General features: G+C 49.3%; 1 protein-coding gene across 14 annotated transcripts in view; it reads right to left on the reverse strand.

The window, feature by feature from the left end:
- Nucleotides 1–23,834, reverse strand: part of Mical3 (microtubule associated monooxygenase, calponin and LIM domain containing 3) — a 176,660-nt gene that overhangs the window by 53,571 nt on the left and 99,255 nt on the right. For 12 of the 14 annotated variants that reach the window (XM_021188783.2, XM_029534850.1, XM_029534843.1 and 9 more), the window contains 2 exons: nucleotides 18,324–18,412; nucleotides 17,341–17,428 (listed from right to left, as the gene is read on the reverse strand). In XM_021188783.2, coding sequence (XP_021044442.1) covers nucleotides 17,341–17,428; nucleotides 18,324–18,412 — 177 coding nt within the window. Of the gene's footprint in view, nucleotides 1–17,340; nucleotides 17,429–18,323; nucleotides 18,413–22,621; nucleotides 22,847–23,834 lie in introns of those variants that run through there. The other 2 variants (XM_029534852.1, XM_021188787.2) reach the window with 2 other exon arrangements.

The raw sequence follows: 23,834 nt of genomic DNA on the forward strand, positions 1-23,834 counted from the left end.
TTAAAGGCGTGCACCACCACGCCCGGCTAAGACAGTATTTCTGAACAAGTAAACAAACAAGGCTGGCAGAAGTTGGTTTGAGTAGGTGAGGAGGCATAGCCAGCCTCATCAGGAGGGATGGCCACGTCCCTCCACATCACATGCTCTGTCAGATGGTGGCTGCGGAGGGCCTTCCCAGCTAAAAGTGGAATGAGAGACTTGGAATCAGTTCCAAGGATGATTTGTCTCTTAAGTCGGTACAGGCTGATCTCAGGTCACAGGGAGGCCAATTACAGCCTCATGCATACCACAAAGGAAGCGCTCCCAGGATCTGGCTGCATCCTAAATAGGAAAAAGGTCCCAGGACTGACCTGAGGTTCTGTTTTGGAACAGCTGCTGCCCACGGGAGCTCCATACATCATCCCCAAAGCAGCGCTTGCTAACAGGACGGCCTGCTCTCAGCTGAGGTGCGAGAGCTGCCAGAATCCTTCATTTGTAGTTGTCTGATTCACAGGGAGCGTGAGGGATGCAGACAGGCTTCAGCGACACCTGCTCTCCCTGCCCTTCCTGCAGTGTTCCAAAACTCCAGTGCTGGGTGGGGGTTCCAGGCAACCGTGTATCACACAGGCCATCTTGAGGCTCTCTCTTCCCCCCATCCTGAATTCATTTCTGGCTCATTTTCCCAATTCCCCTTTCTTTCTAATAAAACTAGAAATACACCGTTAACAACTGCACATATTTATGGGGTACAGTATGATCTTTTTATACATGTCAACAATGAGTAGTTTCTACCTCCTCAATGCTTATTCTCTGTGTTGGGACTTTTTAGGCCCTTCTAGTTATTTTTTCCAATGAGATAATGTGGTATAGACCATAGTGACCTCCTGGCTGTGGGACACTTGGCTAATCCCTCTGGCCTCATGGGTACTGGTGACCCAGTCTCTCTACCTTACCTTCTACAATAGCTGTTCTATTTATGTTTGGACGAGGTCGACTATTTCTGCTAAGGAAGCCTGAGTAAAACCTGAATTTGATGAGAGAAAGGGACAAGGCGCAGGGAACCGAGAAGTCTTCCTTGGTGTCTGCCCACCAGACCTAAAGTAACATGGCTCCCAGGATTCATTCATCTAACCACCAACCCCACCCACCAGGGGAGCCTGCTTTCTAATGGAATGTGGTATCACACAGCTGGTAGGAGGGTCTGGTGACTCTGTGCCTTGAAATGATTGGTCCCTACAAGATACTCTGGCCTGAAATAATTGGTCTATCTGAGATACACTGGCCTGCTACTTTGCCATTCAGAGATCTCCCCTTAAGTGGTGTCTCCCCCCCACTTTGGTGCTAAAGACTGAACTCAAGTCTGGTTAATTAATGTAAGTATTCCTCTTTCACTGATGCCCGCCATCAGCACCCTCTGTTCCTTTTATCAAAAGCTGTTGGGGATTTGGGCTGTGGCTTTTCTTTTAGACCACAAGCCAGCAGCTCCAGGGTGGTCCCCACATAGCCACATGGCTGACCTACAAGGTCTCTGGGGGATGTTAAGGATGAGAACTCCTACAGAAAAAGCTACCTGGCTGGCAGCATAGTCTAGACTCCACATCTACACCGAGACTGGTCAGAGTCACCTGGAGGAACTGGGAATGTGTCCTCACCCACAGCCTCTGTCACTTCAAGGCCACAATGGGGCCTCGGTTTCTTCTTCTCTGCTCTGGTAGGAAGGGATTCCATTTCAACTCTCTCCCAGGCATGTAGGAAATGAGCTGCATTCTCGCCTGCTTCCTCATACTCTGGGATTTAGAGTGCAAACCATCTGAAGTGAGGTCACTCTCCAGAGAACCACGGTCTGGTCTTACTTACTACGCAGGCTCTGTCTCCTCTGGAATATAAACCTGCAGACAGCCATGGGTGGCACCGCGGGCTTCTGATCCCAGCTGTTTGGGAGGCAGGGCAGGAAGATTGCTTTGAGCTCAGGCATTGGGGGACAGTCAAGATAAAAGGGGGGCAGGGGCGTCACATAGAAAGCCAAACAAAACAAAAGATTCCCTACCAAAATAAAACAAAACCAAAACCTACCAGCAGCAAGCTGCAGGTTGGCTTCAGTGACTGAGTTGAGCTCGTACAATATAGTAAAGAATCAACTTGGATATCAGTTCATCCTCTTTCTGGTTTTGCGTTTAAGTTGCCTATGTAGGAGTTGAGCTTAGCTGTTAACAGAACAAACAGCACCCCACTGAGAAGCATCTTGGCCTGATATCCTGAAATAAAAGATGGCCACTCCCTGCCTCAGGACTGCTTTATCACGCAAGTGTCCAATTTTCCTCTGTATTTATGGGAGAAGAGGGGCCGAAAGCCCAGACAGCCTTCAGAGGCAGTGTGGGCAGTCGGTCTTCTGTTTCCTCTGAGCACATCAGCCACTATGGTGGGGCCATTTGATTAGCTCACGTTTTAACCCTTCACAGCTACTGTGATTCTAAGAGGACTCCCAGACTGTAAGCACCTAAGCTGCGTGGGAATGGGAGTTTCCCAGGTGCTGGCCCAGCACAGTGACTTCTGTCTTTGCGTAGCTCCCCTCCGACAGGTCTGCTCAAAGGATTTCTCTACACCACACAGCAAGAGGTGTTTTCTGTGAGGCAGGAGAAGGGCTAAGGTAGCAAGCATGTCAAGAACGCCATCTACAACAGCCACTGAACGGCCACCTCGAAAACCTTCATCTAGCCCAATAGTCTGAATGTCCCTTACATGAAATGTAAGACCAGAAATGTCCTAGACTTAGGGTTTTCTGTCTACATATAATGAAATACCTTGGAGATGGTCACAAAATTCACTTAAGATTCATATTTACTTCATATACACTGCTTCAGGATGCTTTGTGTGAGAGCTTATATAGCTTTGCGTATGGCAGTTTCTTGGTATGAGATTTTCCACGTATGGTGTTATATTTAGAAGGTTCTAGATTTTGGATCAGTGTATGACATTGAGGGTTCTAGGTCTCAATGATGTTAAGACTAACTGCTCAGCAAGGGCTTCAAGACTAGCAACTCTCCCGGTGACCCAGTACAGAAAAGGATGCTTTGGGGGATGGGGGAGATGAGATGCTGGGGTGGGATCCAGAGTCTTAAGGGAAGCATCCGTCACCGACCTTCATTCCCAGAAATCTCAAGCTCTCAATCTCCCCCCTCCCCCTTCCCTCCCCTCTCCCCCCCAACAGGGTTTCTCTGAGTAGTCCTGGCAGAGCTGGAACTCGGTGATCCACCTGCCTATGCCTCCCAAGTGCTGGGATTAAAGGCATGCCTCGTCACTGCCCACAGTTTACTTTGCTTTTGTAAGATAAAATCTAGCTATATAGAGATAGCCCAGGGTGACTTCAAACTCTTGCTCTCCCTGCTTCAGCCTTCCATGTGGTTGGATCACAGACATGAGCCACCATACCACATCCTTTTTTTTTTTTTTTTTTTTGGACGGGGTCTTACTCTGTAGCCCTGACTGTTCTGGAATGTGTAGACCAAGCTAGCCTTGAAGTCACACATAAACCTGCCTGCCTCCCTACTGCTGGGGTTAAAGGTGTTTATCACCATGCATGGCATAAAAATAAAACAAAGCACCAGAGACTCATGAACCCCAGGCTAGCCTTAAACTCTATGTAGCTGAGGATGACCTTAAAACTTCTGGTCCTGCTGTCTCGACCTCTCAAGTGCTAGGATTATGCACCACCATGGTTTTTATTGGTGCTAGGGATGGAACTAGCCTTTCCGTATATTAGGTGAGCACTCTACCAACTGAGCTACATCCCCAGCCCCTACGTCTGATGGGAAAACTGTGTTTTTATGTAGAGGCATTGAGAGAAGTGCGTCTTCTGGGTGGGTCTAAGGGAAACTCAGCTCTTTTAGGGATATGTGATTAAGAGAGTTGGGCAATTCTGGGTTAAATACCACATGACCACATGAGAGGCCAAATGGGGGAACCCCAAAGGAAATGAACTAGCAGTGTACCCGGGAAGGCCACAGGGATGCCACAAGCTGGAGTATGCCATCTTAAGAACGTCGAGGGCACCTCGGCTGCTGCTAGGTGACTAAGCGACTCTGCATGGTCTCATGGGAGTATGCTTTTAAGAATGTTGAGGGGCTGGTGAGATGGCTCAGCGGGTAAGAGCACCCGACTGCTCTTCTGAAGGCTCTGAGTTCAAATCCCAGCAACCACATGGTGGCTCACAACCATCCTTAATGAGATCTGACTCCCTCTTCTGGAGTGTCTGAAGACAGCTACAGTGTACGTACATATAATAAATAAATAAATCTTTAAAAAAAAAAAGAATGTTGAATAGTCTCTTTAGTTATTATTAAGTATCTGGATGAAGGGCAGTCTTGCCATGCAGTGCTGTATTGAGGAAGGAAAGGGAGCACCGTTTACAGTAGAATCTACCTCTTCCTTTAATAGCACTGCTCCTGTATCATGAGGCTCTCTTGCAAGCATGCTTCTCATGCTTCTCATATCTTACAGATGCATTTCAACTCGACCCATATCCACTACAAGGTCAGACTACAAAAGGACCACACGTTTGGAGTTGGGGTGTCGGTGGTCAAAACACCAGGCATTGGAAATGTTTTCTCTTAAATCTGATGAGACCAGCATCCTACTTAAGGCCTTCCCTTCCTTAGCGAGTGCCCACCCTCATGAAACTCGAGAGCCTAAAAAAGGGTAGCTGTCAAGCAGTGGTCTCGCTGTCACATCTGTGCCTTCCAAATCACTTCCATATGAGAGACCCACTAAGATCTGAGCAGCCCCAGCGAGGAAGACCTACTCAACACAGCAGGCTAAGGCTAGCCCTTCCCTCCTCCTCCCGCTGTCTGTGGAGCAGCTCCACATCCTCTCTGCTATTCTCCCACTCCCACACTGGGTGGACCCCAAACCACAAGCCTTCCTAAGGGGGTTATTCTAGCACTCCTCTGCTCCTGGGGTGTACGAGAACGTGAGGTACTGGTGTTACCACAACAAGACCAAGGTACAGATTCTAATAACCAAGCAGAACAACATTCCATTATCAGTCTAACAATCAAGTTAATTACACTGTGTGCTCGGTTTCCTCCTCTTGATAAAGGAACTTAAGATGGTCTTTGAAGTAGCTCACATGACAGTGCACAGGCACCGGGGACCAACTGGCAAATAACCAAGCCCTGGAGAAGGACAAGCCACTAGATAGTACATAGGACACTGGGGAAAGGGGAGCTTTCTTTGATAGATTTGCTAATGGCTCAGGGGACACCAGCATGAAGGCCCTTTGATGAATGCATTTTAGAATTGCTATTTCCCTTCCCCAGGGAGTTAGTTGCAGGGAGCAGCTTGCAGGCTTTCATAGGGACAGAAGCTAGACCAACAGTAGCAGGAGGGGGACAACAGTAGCAGGAGAGGACAACAGAGGCCCACGACCAATGAGGAAGGACACCTGTGCTGACTGGTTTTCCCTGAGGCGCCAGGCTTACTTCCTTATGCTTTCTGTGCTGCCTGTTAGGCAAGTCTTCCACCACTGAGCCCTTTTGACACTCCCAGTCCATGTCAAAAGCTTGCTCCCCAGTGTCACACACGTGTTGTCAGCTATACAGCCCCAGAGTAGACTTGGTTCTGATTCATGGAACGGATTTATAACATCTTGAAAGTGATGGATGGGCCAATGAAAGGCTCTGTGACCTAGGTTTCAGGGCCTCTGTTTTCTTTTGTTCCCCTTTAACGACACAAAATCTCACTCACCGAACCCTCTTGAGCTGACTCTGTTTTTGGAAAGGAACTAAAACCTCCTCTAACGACACCCACAACTTCCACACAGGAGTTATCGGCTGCGCTTCTGTTTCCATCTATTAGAAGCTCACTAGGATTGGCTGGGAAAGGACTGTTGGTGCCTGGGTTCCAGACGACTAGATTGACTCTGGAAACTCAGGCCAAGGGACCGACAGTGCGCTGACCCAAGCTGTGGAGTTCAGGCCCTGTGAGTGCTCCTGTGGAGAGAGAAGCTGGGTTCTGCAGCTGTAGCTCATGTAGGTCCTCCTTCATGCACTTATTCTTTTTTTTTGTTTTTTTTTTTGGTTTTTTTTCGAGACAGGGTTTCTCTGTATAGCCCTGGCTGTCCTGGAACTCACTTTGTAGACCAGGCTGGCCTCAAACTCAGAAATTCGCCTGTCTCTGCCTCCCAAGTGCTGGGATTAAAGGCGTGCGCCACCACGCCCGGCTTCATGCACTTATTCTAAAGCCTCTGCTCCACCAAGTGGGCCACCAGGTGACCCCAGGCTTCGGGGCACAAGGCTTTTGTAATGAGCTAATGCAGACCCATACGGGTTTCAGTAATGTGAACGGTCCTAGCTCTGCTAGGATGGTGGGTGCTGTAACAGGTTCGCCCCAGGTCAGGCACAGATAGATCTAGTTGATTGAAGGTAAATCCTATCAGGAACTGTTCACAATCTTAGTGTTATGGAGTCAGGGGGTGACTTTACATCCTGTCCATGCAGGTTAAAGGAGAAATTGAGGGCAGATGAGGCAAACCCTTGCCCACAGTTAACTGTCTCCGAAAGAGCTGGTATCCAGTGCTGCTCAATGCCCCTGGCATTGCTGCGGACTAGAGAGTCCCAGACTGAGCTGCCTCTGTTTGCTGGCAAGGAGTACAACCCACTAGGCAATCCTGTCCAACTCTGCAGGGTGCCTAGACCCCCAGAGGGAACTCATTAGCTGGCCAGTAGACCCAGAGGGAACCCATCAGCTGGCCAATAGAACCAAGCCTAATCATTTCTCCCCCTCCAACTGTTCTGCCACTTTCTGGGATCTCTACCAATGATAATCATATTTAATATTCAAAGACGCTTATAAACAACCAGGATTGATTTGATTTAGATCCTTGCTGTTTACGGAGACTTTTAGGATAGAGAGAGGAGCAGGGAGCCTCCTTCTCTCCTTTCCCTATAGATGGGAAACAAGGTGCAGAAAGGCCATGCAGAAGATGGAGTGGACAGCAAGTAGCTCAAACAAGGTGCTTACGCTCGCTCTACTTGGGTAAGTGCAGCCGTCTAAGGCTGTGGTCACCAGAGGGGATGAACACAGTCTGTGGGTGCAGGGATAACCCACTGGGGTTGAGTAAGACAGTAGTGGTTCTGTTCTGGTTTGTAACTAAAGCGTGCTGTCTGTATCCTTTAGTCCAGAGCGCCAGTATGAGTCTCTCTTTCCGAGCAAGCACACACACACTGGGATAACTGGAATGTACACATGCTTATGGTTTATACAGGGTTGGGTAGTAAAGTCCAGAGGTCCGGTTGTGGACAGTGAGATTTCATGTCCCACTTCCTTATTCCTACCTCTTCTTGTCCCGACCTTCTACAAGATGTACTAGCATCAATGGCTTATCTTCATATGTAATTCACAATCTAACTTCTTCCTCATGGGTCAACTGGTAAACATCTACAGATGTTGTCTGGTCATTCCAACTTAAGTAGGAGAATGCTGGCTGCTAACGGGAGAATCCAGAGAAAACCACAGTGTACAAGACGGACCTCCAAAGAACTATCCAGTCCAAAATGTCCACAATGCTGAGCTGGAGGAAGCCTGGCTTAGCAGCTCTACCAAATGTCCTCTAACCTCAGAGAAAACAGGTCCCCCAAGTCATCTAGATATGAGTGTGACTTGTCTAGAGTGTGTAGCAATTAAGAGTAGTGAGCTCAGGGGTCCTCCCCTAAGGTGCTGATCCATGTCATCCAACTCACGGAGAGCCAAGATATGAAGGACCAGACAACGGAGGCTTGCCATGCTTAACAGACAGCCTTTGGCTTGTGTCCAGAGAGAGGCAACCAGAGATGCCAGAGACCGTGCCCTATCAGTCCAATGCAGCAGACTGCAAACATGATCCTCTCACTATCTGCAGCCCCACCCCACTTCACCTCCAAAGGTGACTGCCCATCCCCCATTGTGTCAATCAAACGCCCCTACCAGATTTCTAGGTCTGGCTTGTGTAGGAACCCCAAAGGAGAGATTCCAGGGACTGAAAGGTGGGTCTAGTCAACTGATTTCCTTTATCCCTTTTATTCTTAGGAGTGTCACAAGCCTGCAGCCGAGCAGAAGAGCATCCACGTTACAGCAGGCCCACTCACCGCACCCAGGAGGGACTGGACATGTGTGGGAAAACATCTTTCTCTTTGCATTCTTTCTTCCATCTGCTAAGTACATTCTGCCTAGGAGCTCTCTGCTGTGGCACGTCCTTCCAGGGCTAGGGCAAGGCCGTGTCCACACATGTTCAGACTTCCCTGCAAGTGTTCTACGCCTGGCCAAATTTCATCCAATGGGGCAAAAACCAGAGCTGCTCACTGGGATGACAAGGACACCCAGCGCCAACATTTAGCAGTTGGTCACTTTAAGAGCTCTGAAACGGAACTGGCTCAAGCCTGCCGAGAATAACTTCCAGAGGTTGGGGTGTGATTCTGTGGCAATGCCCAGCACCTAAACAAGCAAGAGGCTTGTTTTTCTCTTGCCGCAGGAGATTTGCCTCAGACTGTCAGTACAAAAACCGCATCTCTCCTTCCCAGTACTCCAACAGCACACAGAGCCGGGCGGGGAGAGTCATTCCTCACGAGGACGGTGAATGGAGCTGTAAATTATCACTAGAGGCTTTTACAAAGGGATGATGGAGAGCTGGCTCAGCGGTACACGGGTACCACTTGCCTGGCATGGGTAAAGGCTTAGGTTCCATCCCGACACTGGAAAAGTTAAAGTAAGAGGCAGAGAAGCAAAGAAGTGAAGCTGACAGATCCATAAACCTGCTGGCAGGACGGACTTCCCCTGGAGGCACAGGCGGCCCGCAGCACCCTCAACTCTATGGCCTTCGGTGTGAGTATCTGACGTGACTCCAGTTCACTTTCTCATACGTAACTCGTGGCTGACTGTTCCCTTCCTCGATTTGATGATCCTCTTACATATCAGCGATGAAACCCTCTGTCCTGCCGTCTTCTGACTTCCCACAGGCAAGTTCCCAGCCCTGGGAATCACTGTCCCCCGAGAAAAGAGGCGCCATGTGTTTCCTGTAGTGAAGGTGTGGATGCATCGTTGCTGACTTACAAGGTGCATCCGCACCTTCACAGAAACGCCAGGGCAAAGGTCTCGCTCTCAGAGAGCTCTTCTCTCATGAGTGTGATGACAGAGTAGGGACAAAGGGAATCTGTGTACACAGTGGGCACACAGGCACATCCCAATATGGTTCCTTGGTTTCTGTGTCTGCTACTAACCCAGACCACTGAAGGGCTTAGCGAGTGAATTCAGAGCACCCAGTGTCCGGCACACAGCTTGCGCTGCCCAGGGGCACTGCCGTGGTCAGCACCACCATGCACCTTCCTATTTCTCTCTTTAATTTTACTTTTTTGTTTGTTTGAGGCAGGGTTTCTCTGTGTCGTCTTGGCTGTCCTGGAACTCACTTTGTTGAAGAGGCTGGCTTCAAACTCCGAGTGATGGGATTAAAGGCATGCACCACCACTGCCTGGCTACTTTTCTTTCTTTGAGACAGGGTCTTGCTATGTATTTGGTGTAATGCTGGCAATGTCGCCCGGGCTGGTCTCAAGCTCATGGCCATCCTCTTACCTCAGCCTCTTAACTGCTCGATTACAGACACATGCCACCACACTTGGCTTAGTGATCTTCTCTTCTTTTCTATTTTTTTCTTTCTTTTTTAATGGTACTGGGGATTGGGGGATTCAATCTAGGGCCTTGGGCAGGCTAAAACAACTACCCGGTGACTCATCCGTACCTCTAGCCTCCGACTTTATATTCTGTGACCTGGTGTGGCAAGTACACTCAAGAGCGTCAATCATGGAAGAAGACAAGAAAGGTTCGAAAACCTCTACTTTTCTATAGTGTTTCTGAGGATAGTCCTCCAGCCCCTTCTCAGGGGATGCAGAACAGGAACCCAAAGACTGCTCCTGGCTCCTGGCAATGTAGCAAACAGGAGGACTTTGGCTTTAGTCTTGTGTACCCCATCAGTCAGTCCCCTCACCCCATACCAGTATAGCTGTTTCTCGGAGACTGCATGGACTCAGGCCAGCAATGCCCAGAGGCCTCCTTCCTTTTTCCTTTCCTTTCCTTTTCCTTCCTTCCTCCCTCCTTCCCTCCCTCCATTCCTTCCTTCCATGTGTCACATGGTTCCTGCCAGTGTCGATTCCTCAGGAACACAAGCCAGAGAAGAGGAAGCCAGCTGGTAACTCAGTCACTCTCATCAGACTCAACTCTAGGGGAGAGCACGTGCCTTTTACGCAGAGCCCACCAGCCTGGTCTCCGGGGGGTGGGGGTGAGGGGGGGGTGGAACAGTGGGAAAGAAACCACACAGCTGGCCTCTCTAACCTGCTACTGTAGATGCTGGCAGTCCTAGGAAACGACACATGAGCCACTATAATCTTCTTTCAAGGGACGCCAATGTCATTGATGAGCGCCCGTTTCAGATGTTCCAGTCAGTTGGATTCACCACTCATTTTTCAAGTTTCAATCTGCGCAGATACTGAATGCCAAGGAGATTCCTCTTTCTAGAATTTTCTCCAAATAGTTGTCATGAGTGTAAAAAAACAGGCCCACTGAGTTGCAACACTGGTCTCCTGTAATTATTTTTATGTGAAGGAGGACCTGTCAATAAGGTTGCCTTTCTTAAGGAATGAGCCTTAAAAGAGATAAGCCAGCATTGAGCATTAAACCTAGCAACCACCCGCCCTTAAGAGTCTCAGGAAGGGATATGATACTGGGCACAAAGATGCTGGGTTCTAATGACAGGGCCAACTGCACATAAAGTTAGCTACTAGGGACGAACAGTCACAGGTGAGGACACACAAGGACTCAGGCTCCATTTCCTTTGCAGTAACTTCGATGAAGAGGGACTAATCCTGGTATCTCATAGACTCCCAGGATGAGGAAGACAGTCACAAGCCATTGTGGGCAATTTAACACATACTGTACGATCACAAAGAACCAAGTACAGAAAAAAGTTAAAGCAAAGAAACCAGAAGAGGCCAATAGAAATCCTGACTCCATCTGTAACAGCCCCTACCAATGATTATCCCGGGATAAGCTGGAACACGTCAGACCCGTGGTCCTGCATTCCTTTAAGTTTTCCTAAGCCTCCGCTACTACAGACAGTGAATGTTCACCACTGGAGAACATTCTGCCCATATTTTGAGAACAGCTCCTTGGGAGGAAAAGGCCTTCAAAGTCAAGGGAACTAAACTCAGCCTTAACTAGACTAAATCCTCATCTCTCGCCAACTGTCCTTAAAAACTCATTAAAGCACCTCAGATATTTTCAAAAACATTGACAAACCACTTCTGCAAAGTTGAGAAAAAGATGACCCATAGGAAGTAAAAGGGAGACGGTGAACACGTGGCCAGGAACACCCGGAAGTAATTGAAGGTTGCTCCCTATGCCTAGAGGCCCGCCTTGATTCCTCAGGTGTACGGAGGGTGCTTTTGCACAATCAATCCTACACCCTCTGGAACTATGTCAGGAGGAAATAATGAGTGACTGCCAAGATTGGGTGGGGACAGGAGCAGCCGGCAGGCCTCTTGACGTAGCCTAGGTCCACACGTCAGTGGGGTCCCTACCCCCTAGTTCATCATGAGTCATTTGCTTGTTGGTACTTGCTAGATGCTAGCCCATATGAGCTGTGAGGTGAGGCCATGTTTGGAGCTGGGATCCAGTCTTCCTAAAACTTCCACCTATTTGAGGTGAGATTCCCCACTGACTAGATTCTTCTGACTCACACTCTAGAGGGGCCCTTGTGGGGTCCCTTATTCACATGGCACCATCCTGTGATTTGTACAGTGGTCATTTGTACAGTCTGTTCTCCCAAGCCTGTGCTCAGACTCTGTGCCGGGAAGTGTCTTAGTTAAAAAAAACCCGCCAGGGAATGTATAAGAAAAAGAGAACAATTTCAAGATGTTTCAGTAAGAAGCCTAGTGCCCTTGGAGGTTTCCCAGGAACTTTACAAGGGCTTGCACAGAATCACATCAGCCATTAGGCAAATCAGTGCACTGTCCTAATGACCCCGGCCCTCCTCCCCTCATCATTAGGTCTGGGATGGTGAGGGCAGCAGAGGGCAGAGGGTTAGAGTGTATGATCCTCTCAATTCTGGCTCTTGGTCAGCCCCTGTACCTGCCACCTCTCTCTCTCTCCTCAATTCCACTGCGGGCACAGAACACTATTTCAAAGAAAGAAGGGATAGGTTAGTGTGGCACAGAGGGTCCTGGCTCAATGTGCCAACTTCACAAAGAAGCCTGATGTTCTTCAACTTCTCAGAGGTCTGCTGCTGGCTGGAGAATGTCAGCAAAGGACAATACCCAGACTTCTCCGGGACTCTACTAAAGAAACTCAGTATAGAGTACCTCATCCACCAAGGTGCCCACTTTTGGCCCTGTTTGGCATGCTGACATGGCAGAGGTCTCACTACTCCTTGGCTAGTCCCCGGCGTGCATGAGTGGGACAGGCTGGCCCCTCCAGGCTTGAGGGCAGCCCAATGAAAGGAGACACTGGAACTCAGGTCCCTGATAATACAGCACAGGAGAGATGCCAGTAATGGAGAATGAGGATGCTGAGTGTCAGCAGGACTCCAGTCATAACGCCCGAGGGCATCCTAGCAAGTACACCAACAGGGAGGGAAGGCACCTAACCAGTCCCAGTTCTGAGGATGGTGCCTGGCGCCATATCCTCTCAGCAGCCTTGGGCTCTGTGCAGATATTTATCCTCCATCTGCCAATCCCGAGGTCCCTCACGCTGGCTCACTAAACCAGGGAGACATGGGCAAGAATAACATTTTCCTTGCTTTTCTCTATTTACAACTGCTGCAAAATGAAACATCCCGCAGCACACCACATCCTGCACAAGGTCCTTCCGTTAGCGGGACTCTACACTAGGTGGGTAACCTGGTCCCCACGGCCAGCTGTGCCCTCTCTACCCTTAGTGTAAATCAGGGCTCTGGGAAACAGTGGCTTCCACAGCCCACGCTCCACACCTGCCTGAGCCTTCGCTTTCCCACCCTCCAATCAGGAAAAAGAGAAAGAAAAGAAAAACTCAGAAACCTGAAGATTGTTTGGAATTTATTCTCTTAAATAAGAATGTAACATTTGTTTAAAAAAAAAAAAAACACCAAAAAAAAAGAAAAAACCCTTAAAGCACAACACCTCGGTTTCACAGTAATGGCAAGAACAAAGTTACACAATTAAAAAAACTCACAAAGCAACACACCAAAAAAACCAAAACAAACAAAAAACAAAAACAAAAAACTCACAACAGCACAGATTAAAAACAAGGGCAAATTAAAAGCTTTAGGGAAGGTCGGAGTGGACAGGCAAAGTGTTCCTTGGCACAGCTGGTCCTCCCCACTCTGGCTTCTATGTACCACAGATCTGGGCAGTGTTTGCTGCCAGTCTCCTGCCTCACCCCAAGGGAACTGTTGGGCAGTTAAAAGGGAACCCCTTACTTCACTGGCCAGTATTCAGTGGCACAGAGGGCCTAAAGGGTCCCACTGTCCTGCAGGAAGCAGCCGGGCCCAGTGAACACTAAGACAGTGGCTAACTGCGACGGCCACAGTGGAGCTAACACTTAGACCACAGACTGACTCGAGGGAAAGGTGGCGTCCAAGACTCTCTGGTCCCCGCACCAGTAAGACTATTGCTTTGTTGACAATGAGGAAAACTGATTACCTGAGTGTAGGGGTGTGTACCACCCTAGAGACCTGGCCCCACATCTATGCCTCCACAGGAGGCCATGCCTAGTGGCTGGGCTCCCTCTGAATCCTGGCTATGCTGGGGGAGTCAAGCCAGGGCAAGCTTCCAGAGAAAGTTCCTATGGCTTTCAGACTAGTAGCTTTAAAAACAGTCTCACTGTTACCAGTTAGGGCACAGTATAGATAAATAGTATCTGCCTACATACTGAACTAAAACCCATCTACACACATAGATATACAAATTTACATCGAGAGGTGTGTTCAAGGTTCACACAGTACCACTGCTCAGTTTTGGCTCTGGCGGTCAGGTTGGGAAGCAGGCGGCATGGCAGCTGCTCTGCAGCGTTTCCTTTCCTGGGTTTTTTCCGACAGCCTTGAAGGGAAGGTGCCCTAGGAAGCCACCAGAGGATCCCAACCTCTTCATCAGGCAGAGGCCCAGGATGAGTGGCATTCTTTGTAGCGTGTGGCTATCTATTCTGGCTAGCGTGGGCCCGGGCCCGTGTTCCCTGCCTGTGGGAGCCAGTGGGTACCACTGAAGAGTATCTGGGGTTAGGGAACTGGCCAGTGTAACTACAGCTTCTCCAGGAAAGACACTTCCTCAGCAGAGACACTTCCTCAGTGGAGAGCATGCTCCTCCTACTCTCGTCTGCACTGCAAATGTTCCTGATACTGCATGCAGGGAGAAGAGCTCTCCTATTCTCTTCCCACCCATGTGCCTTCTGCCTCACTTCTCATTCTGCATAATGGGATTCCTCTACCTAGAAAAGGGATCACCTGCAATCAAGGGCGTGTGCCCAAGAGAACAGCCATCCCACCCAGCGGTTTTTTTTTTTTTTTTTTTCTTCCCTTTGTCTGTTTTCCAGGCTTCTCCTAAACTCCAGGCAGGTACTGTGAGGCCAGGGTAAGGAAATCTGTGCCAGGCCCACCGATCTGTAGCAGTGAGAAGAGGTGGTTTGGAAACAAAGCATTTACAGGTTTGAGAACAAAAAGAGAATTTCTATATTAAACGCACATTACAGACAGAAATACCATAAACAGTGTCTCAAACAGCGGTCAGGCAGCAGCTGTAGACGAGGTTACCAGAGGAAGACAACGTGTTAAGGCCTACTCGGGGCTCTCTACAAGGGGTTAAGGAGGGTCATATTGTCATTTGGGGGTAGTTTTGTGGCTGGCATTTTGTTTTTACAACAGCACTAATTCTTGCCTAAGGGGAAAGAGCAGAAGGGAGAACAGTGAAGAGCTAGGGAATCAAGAAGGTGCAGGGCCAGGAGGCAGGGTTAGCATCATGATCCAGCTCTTCCTCTTCCGCCCCTCCCCCTGAGCTCCAGGGAATGGAGGCGATCACATGGGACACCAGGATAAGAACCCTTCTGTAACACATTCTGGTAGCCCGAGGCACTGGGCTTTGTCTGAGGCTTTCTGGAGCAAGTTTGGCCAAGCACTCAAAGCTAATGTGGGGTTTGAAAAAGGCATTTCTTCCCAAGAAGAAACAGAAATCAATCTCATGGCACCTATAAAATGTCACTCATAATTCTGCCTCGCCACTCCTACCCCCGCCCGCCTTCAGTGGCTAGCAAAGGTTGGCTCAAGAGCAAGTGCCAGGGCTCTGAGCATGTCCAGGACTCAGGGCAATGGCTTGCACAGAGTCTGCTCTCCCACTGTAGGGAGTCCCTGGGGCTAGGGGTACAGTGCCAGCCTCACCTACTTTGGACATTCAGACCTGGGATACTTTGGGGCGCCAGATCTTGACCCTCTCTTGCTATTCTGCAAGCATGTTCTAGCTTGGGCCCTTTCCTGTTTGTTTTGACTCTTTAACCACATTGGCAAGTATACTTTCTGTGTTTTATAGTCCTATCCATAGGCCCCTCAATTTTTGTTTAAAAAAAAAAAATCTGAAACCCATAACATTTTCCTTAGACAGGCAGAGATGCAAAAGGAACAAGCCAAGAGAGTTAGCAAAATCATTTGTAGTTCTTTTAAAAAGAATGTTCTTGCACCCTTTACCCATAGGGAGAGTGGAGTCTTTTGTTTGCTTGAGTAGTCGGGTTCCTTGGCAAAGCTATTGGTGCTCTCACATGATTGTGTGTACATTCCAGTGTGAAGCCAAAGTTGTATCTGGGGTCAGGGCATTCTCATCTGCCAGGCTGTGCTCTGGGAGTGTCAACTCCTGAGAAACACTTCCAAGGGCTGGCAGACCTCATCGGGCTACAAGTCGCTCACAGCTTGAGCATGGCTATAAACAGTTTGAGTCTAACCAGCAGGGCATCTAAGAAAGATCCCCCAAACATGAGAAGGGGACAGAGAAGCTGTAGTCACGTTCACAGGAGCTGGCTGGGGTTTCTGTGTCTTGGAGGCCTAATATAACCCACCCCCGTAGCCCCTGCCACGCCCAGGGCACATTCTCCCTCCTCTGGCACAACTGCCCAAGGGCTGTGTCAGCACCTCCTCTCATCAACAGAGGCAGCTCTATTTGAAAGCTAAGAAAATATTCCTCCCTCCTCCATCGTGGAAAGCATCTACCTGCTCCTCAGTGGCTTCTGGCATCGGCTGACCATCGTTCATTTTTATTTGAGTTTGTACCTGGCTGTGTAAGATAGATTTGTAGCTGGGCATGGTGGCTTTAATCCCAGCACTTGGGAGGCAGAGGTGGGTGGTTCTCTGTCAGTTTGAGACAAGCCTTGTCTACATATCCAGTTCTAGTCAGGGCTACACAGTAGGAATCTGTCTCGGAAACCACGCACAAAAAATAAAATAAAGAAAAGTAAAAAGATATGTTTGCTCTAAACAAGAACTGTGTGACAGGAAAAATAGAGCCCTCGACTTCATACACAGTGACTCCCGAGAGATGTCTGGGGCTACCATGGGGACCTCAGGACCTCTCAGCAGTGTACAGAACTGTGGCTAGTTATACAATGGCGGACAGGGAAATTTTAAGGAAAAAAAAGCAAGACAATTCTCTACAGCCATCATGCTTCAAGCAGTCCCTATGCTGTCTTGCAATGGACAGGGTCGGCATGTTTCTTGAGGTAGGATGGTACAAGCTATTGACACAGGAAGTGGTAAGGAGAGTGGGGCACGTGGGTCCTGACCCTCGCTGGAAACCCAGATGCCTACGGGGATTTGGCTAGGGTGGCCCTTGTCACGTGGACAGACTGGACCCAGTTAGGGAATGGGATGCAAACACTTCAAGTTGTAGTGAACAGATTCCGACTGTGGGCCACAGTCACACCTCTCTGTGACAGGAAACACAGGGGCCACACAGAAGCTCATCACGCTGGGCTCTCCCCGGGGTCAAGGGCGTAGCAGCTCTTTTGGGTTCCTGTTTACCCGTAGGGTCTGCACCAAGCACCTCGGTGTGTCTTGTGGGTGTGGGGTAACCCCACTTACCAGACAGCACCGTCACTGGCTCACAGTCTGCCAGTGAAACTCCCCTCCAATCTGCACCAGCACCTCTGACAGGCCATAGAGGAAGGGGACCCCAAACGCCAGCAGTTGACACATGAAAAACGAGTCCAGGGGGTTTTGGGCTACTTGGTGCCCAATTGAAGAGATGTTGGTTTGTAGGTGCTGGCTCACCCCCTTGGCCTTGTCACAGAGGCCAAGAGAGTGACGCACCACCCAGCCAAACAAGGAAGTGAGGCTACCTGGACTTCTGTCGGCTGAGCTGGCGGCGACGCTGGCCAGTCCGTTTGCATCTGCAGTGGGGCCATCCTGCAGGGCTCCTTTGGCTTCCTAGAAAAGTCCAAGGGAAAAAAAGAACAGTGACTCTGGCTGCAGCCCCCCCCTGGGCTCGAGAGGCAATGACCCCTGGAGACTGGCAGGTCTGTCTCTTAGTACTGAACTGTGGAGCTCTTGGAGAGGAAGTCTCCGATCCTCTCAGATAGCAACTCTGTGACGAATGTACCCATGGGACTCCTCCTGCCGACTTTAAGCGCTCTTCAGATGACATAAGACAGTGTGACTGCTGTGTAGTGTGAGTGGTTATTGTACTGCAATGCTTAAAAGAAGAGCCCGAACAGATTCAGTACAAATTGGTATCCCCGCCCCTGCCGCCATGGACAGGACCTATGGTGCAGACTTCATGGACACAGAAGGCCAAGTGTATACCTCTTCCCACCATCCCTCTGCCATCAACCCAAGCCCCCGGGTAACTGGCATGAATGCTGTCAACGTGCTGTCCATAAAGTGAAGAGATTACTCAGGCCACCTTGAGAAAATGAGAACAGACCAGTCTCATTGAAGCAGAAGAGAAAAAGCCGAGGACTTAGACATCACCCCAGGCAGCAGGCAGAGCCAACTATGGGCAGCTTGGCCTTCCAGGGTGGTGAGCAGGGGTTGGCCCTCAGAAGCTCGGGGTGTGGGCTTAAAAAGGGGGGGGGACACCAGAGGCCACCTGTTCTCCAACTATAAGGAAAAGGGCTATGACCTGGGGGAAGGAACAGTTAGTTAGGGTGAGCAGCAGGGTGCCCTTCTGTTCAGAATAAGCCCTAAGCATGGCCTCTGAGACCAGCACCTCTAGATGCTTGCAAACCTGCTGCGTCTGCAGTCGACTGCAGTTCCTCTCAAGTCCACTCATGGGACAGGCAAGACTGTCTAATGATCCCGTGCACAGGAAGGAAGCTGTTACCTTTCCAGACAGAGGAGCCACCGCTGGCCTCTTCCTTTGCGCGTAGCCAGAGAGTCGGTAACAATAGTGCGGCTTACAGTAGAATTTGCCTGCAGACAGCAAGGAAAAGAGGAGTGAGCAGAATTCCACAGTTGTGAACTCGGCTTGCTGGCCACAGGATGCCGCTGCATACCCCCACCCCCACCCCCACCCCCAGCTCCCAGCTCCCCCTGCAATCCAGAAAGGCCAGCCCTGCAGCCTCCTTTTCCTCTGTCTGATGTAGAGGCCTTCCCCTTTGGGTGTGTGAAGGATGTTGAGCTGCCACCAATCAGTGCCCAGACTGAAGATGTGAGGCTTGCACGACAGAGCCGGCAAACAAAGTAGTAGTGTGTGAGGACAAAGACACGGTCACATGAAAACCCCAGCAGCAGTTCTAGGGAAGGCAAGAGTCAATACAAATGCAGGGTGGAGCCAGGAAGGCTTCTGAAAGTTCCCGAAGAACTGTCGGCTCCCTTCCACAGCCATGGGCGCCTACCCCTCCCCTCCCTAGCCACGGTTGGTCCAACTATAACACAAGGAACTACAGAGATGACTCAGAAGTAATGTTAGAAGTAAAGGAGTCAGCGATAGACAACCTGACTTCAATCCTAGGACCCTGGCTAAAAGCAGGGCGCGGAGGTGGGACCCTGCGATCCCAGCATTCCTACAGACAGAAGGGAGGCAGAGACAGGAGAACTAGCTAAAGGCTTATAATGCTAGCTACTCTGGAGTATGGTATGAATTAGAAGGTGGACAGCGATAACTGACTCCCAAGTTGTTCTCTGACCTTTACATGCGCTGTCGCGTGTATGCTCATGAATATGCACACGTGCACACATGTATACACACACTCGCATAAAACAGTAACAGAAAATTTACCATGGATCATCAACAGATTGAATAAAACCCAGGGTGTGCTTCAATGTAGCCAGGGCCAAACATGGTTCGCTAGGTCTTCCAGCCACGTTTAGGTGCATTTACTGAGCCCTATGTAATGTGATGCTCTCTCTCAAGGAGAGTACAGCCAAAAAGGTTTGAAAGACTCGTTCTCCCTCCCAACCCAAGTGCTGGGACAAACTCAGAGTCACACGATCCGAATCCGTCCTCTAACTTAGGTGTGGGAGCTGAGCATTAGCCCTACCCTGAGAGCGGCTGCCTCAGAAGCTGCACCCTAGGAAAGGCTGCCTCAGGAGCGGCCCGATGTGCCAAGAGAGACTCCAACAAAGGTAAGAGCAGGGACAGACAAAGGCAGAGGAAGCGAAGGCTCGAGGCAGCTCTTCTTCCCTTTTCCTCTTCCCTGGAGACCTGGGCACATCTCCCTGTGTTGTACATGCATGATGCACACATGTTAAGTGTACAGGCGAATGCACAGGAAAACCAGGGTGTATTCCCCTTTATCGCTCTCTGATTTATTGCCTTGAGATGGGTCTCTCGCTGAACTGGAAGTCTGCCATTTCACCTACTCGCCAGGGACATGCCACCATGCCTGGCTATTTTACGTGGGTCCCTTAGGACCCACTCCTTAAACTCAGCTCCTTAAGCCCGAAGAGCAAATGCTCTTACCCACCAAATCATCGGCCTAACCCCTATAAATTTTCTTCATTCATTCATTCATTTATTCATTCACTCATTCAATCTTAAGTACACTGTAGCTGTCTTCAGACACACCAGAAGAGGGCGTCAGATCACATTACAGATGGTTGTGAGCCACCATGTGGTTGCTGGGATTTGAGCTCAGGACCTTGGGAAGAGCAGTCAGTGCTCTTAACCGCTGAGCCATCTCTCTAGCCCCATTTTCTTCATTTTAAAAATAGCTGACATATGCCTTTATCTGTGTTTCTTACAGTCTTAGGTCAGCATTGGGAAAACAACTTAAAGGGAGCAATGTTTACTTTGCTCATGATTTCAGACGCCTCAGCCCAAGGTTACTTAGTCCCACTGCTTTGGGCCTCGCTGATGCAGGGCATCACAATGGTCGGGGAAGAGATGCTCCCTTCAAGATGGCAAGGGACAGAGAAAGCATGGGGGAAAGGCCAGGGACAGGTACATTCCCAGAGCTCATCCTTGTGACTCCAGTTTCCAACAGGCTTCACCTCCCAGTAATGCCATTAACTTGTTCATCTATCTGTGAGTTAAGCCACTGATGAAGTTAGTGCTCCCAATAACTAGCTGCCTTGCAACAACCCATCAGCTAGTGACTGAGTCTCTAACTAGTGACAACTGTACCTGGGTACTTCAGATTTCAAGCCAATGGTGGGAACATCGCAGAGAATTTTTTTTTTAATGGACTTTAAGTAATATTCATAATACGTCACATTTCTCACCAGATTTCTTACCAGCTGCTGGCACGCAGCCAGTTCTCAGAGACATGGCACTGTGGGGGACATGTGACCAGCAAAGGGTCAACTCACCATCTGCTTCTCTGTGGGTGAGCAGTTGATTTATGTGTCTTTTCCTTTTGTTTGTTTTGTCTTTAGCTTGTTCACTGTACCTTTCACATAATCTGTGATAAGCCACTCGTTCTCTTTGGGTTTTGTCATCAGTAAACAGAAATATATTAGTACCTGGATCATCGAGCACATCTTGGGTATTTTGTATTTCATTCTTCCCACTCCCCAGGACTGGAATCTGACTGAGGCCAGGTGGGTCATGGCAATTATTGGGACCACTGTGACCTTGGAGGACGCCTGTCTCTGAGACTGCTATGTAGAAGAGAGACATAACCCTAAAGCTCACACTATGGGCTTCACCATGAAGCTTCTTTATTTTTAAATTAAAAAAAAATTACATTTATTGGTATATTGTATGTCTGTCTCTGTGTGTGTGTGAGTATGTGTCTATGTGAGCATGTGTGTATGAGTCTGTGTACGTGTGTGTCTGTTTGCGAAAATGCCTATATATGTGTGCATGTCTGTCTGTGGGTATGTGTCTACCTGTGGGTAGGTGTCTATCTGTGGGTATGTATGTCTGAGTTTGTGGTGAGTCTGTGTGTGTGTGTGTGTGTGTCTGTCTGTCTGTGTGTGTGTGTGTTTGTGGGTTTGTGTGTCTGAGTCTCTGTGTGTGTGTGTGTCTGTCTGTCTGTGTGTATCTGTGTGTTTGTGTCTCTGAGTCTGTGTGTGTGTCTGAGTCTCTCTGTCTCTCTCCCCCCCCCTGTGTGTGTGTGTGTGTGTGCAGGCAGGCACAGGTTGGCACATGTGGAGCTCAGTGAACAACTTGCAGGAGTCGGTTCTCTGCTTCCACAATGTAGGTCTCAAGGACTCAAACTCAGGTCATCAGTTTGGCCACAAGCACCTTTACCTGCTGAGCCATTTTACTGGCCTGAGGCTTATAATTGAAGAACTCAGATCGTAAGCTCTGACTCCTACCTGACCAGCACTGGATCCTGCTCCAAACCGTAACAAATATAAGGGTTTAAGGCTCAGATCCCAGCCAAAAGGTAACTTCCAAGAATGTTCTAGAAAACTGTGTCCTCTAGGGAGGCAGTACGTGATGCAAGGGCACAGCTGAGATGAGATCTCAGCTTAAGTGCTACGCCAACCTCCAGACTCTTTTAGCCTCTTAGAGCTCACTTCCTCCCACAGGAAGGGGACAGAACTCTCACTTTGTCTAGTTGGAATAGTTCACCCCCACAGGCTTGAGTTATGTGTGCTTCATCAATCATTAATGCTTCTTTCTTCTGGCGGTATGGATTCATGTAGCCCACCCTGACCTTGAGCCTCTGATCTTCCTGCCTCCACCTTTCAAGTGCTGGGATTATAGGATGTGCCAGTATAGCTGGCTTTAATGTAGCCTCTTACTCTCTTTCCTAAACTCAACTTTGTTACTTTTGCTTTTTGAATGAATTAAAAAAAAACAAACAAACCCTCTAATTTTATCTAACATTTTCTATGTGCCAGACACAATTCTGACCACTTTACAACTATCCATTCATTTAGTGCTCACACAACCCAAAGACTGCTACTATCCTTCCACAGGGGAGGCACAGCTAGGCTAAGCTGCCTGCCCAAGTGTCCCACAGTCAGAGCATCACAGGCAGGAGACCCACTCCAGAGCCTGCACTGTCTGCCACTGCACAATGGCTCCGGTCTCCGGAAAGCCAGCCAGGGTGACAGTGTGGATTAATCACAATTTTAAGACAAGGTTTCGCTGTGTAGCCTTAGCTGGCCTCAAACTCACTCTGTAGGCCAGGCTGGCCTCGAACTCACAGAGATTCATCTGCTTCTACCTCCCAGGTGCTGGAATTAAAGGTGTGCTCCACCACCGCCCAGCTTAAATTGATCGATCTTTGACAATCACACTAAAGGACAAGGAGGAATGATACAGGTGTCTGGCATTTATTCAACTGTTGGTGTCATTTAATAACACTGATGACATGAATGCTGGGCCTCCCTCCAGGCAGACGAGCACTTGAGATGGATGGTACAGAAGGCACAAGGGCATGACCGAAGCAGGAAGGGCAACTGGAACATGGTAGCTGGCTGATGTCCAGAAGCCTGGAGAGATCTCTGAGGAGGGGACATGTGGAGACAGGAAGGTCAAGGAAACCTGTTCTAGCATGACTAGGGAAGTGTATTCTGGGTAGGGGACGCTTCAAGCAAGATCCTATGGTACCAGTGGTGTCTTAGAGGATGGAAGTAAGATCAGCGTGCTTTGCCTCAAGTGAACTGTGTATATCGTTCCCACCATGTGGCTAAAACAAAAAGGCTGTGCCTTCAGCTGTTGGGAGAAGTTAGGTTGTTGGGGTGTGCCTTGACCAGGCCTGTGGGACTTTGGTCCCCTCTCCCTCTATGGCTTCCTGGTAATGAGGTACTTCCCTCGGCTGTTCAGTCCTACCACATGCAGCCCTGTCATGACCAGGCAGCAGACGTCCAGTGGGCCATACACTAACACCTCTAAACTGTGAGCCTGAATAACATTCTTTTTTATGAAGGTGATTACCTCTAGAGGCATACTCACACTTCATCTCTACTCTCAAGAGAATGAGGTGAGGGTGTATATATCTTTATGGGCAAAGCTATGAATATGGACAAACTGGCTAGACCCTGAGGGAATTCTTTCCACGCACACTTCAAGACAAAAAGCTAAACAAGATCACTGAAGTATCAGGGACAGTTCTAAGAGGTAGGGGGCCAACCTGCCAACCCCTCTCCTTGGAGTCAAAGATGCTGTCCAAAGAGTAAGACCGGAACCAACATCCTGGTACTAACAGAGGACCTTCCTTGTATGAGCAACTCTATCAGCCCTTGGCTGAGCAGTGGATTTGCTAATGCAGGAAAAGGACCACGGGCTGCAAAGCCAGGAGCCCACCGCTTAGCTCCCACCTTTCCTCTGTGACAGCCATGGCTGCCTGAGTCCCACTCTTAGGAGGATCAGCCTGATGGAAGTGACTTAATCATACAACTCCCTCTGCCATGCTTTGTGGTCGGTCCCTGTAACAGTCAACATACTACCTACGGAGACGTGGGCTCGGTGTCACCCCTGGGAGGATTCAGT

The sequence above is a fragment of the Mus pahari genome, chromosome 2, assembly GCF_900095145.1.
Source record: "Mus pahari chromosome 2, PAHARI_EIJ_v1.1, whole genome shotgun sequence".
NCBI classification, from domain to species: Eukaryota; Metazoa; Chordata; class Mammalia; order Rodentia; family Muridae; genus Mus; species Mus pahari.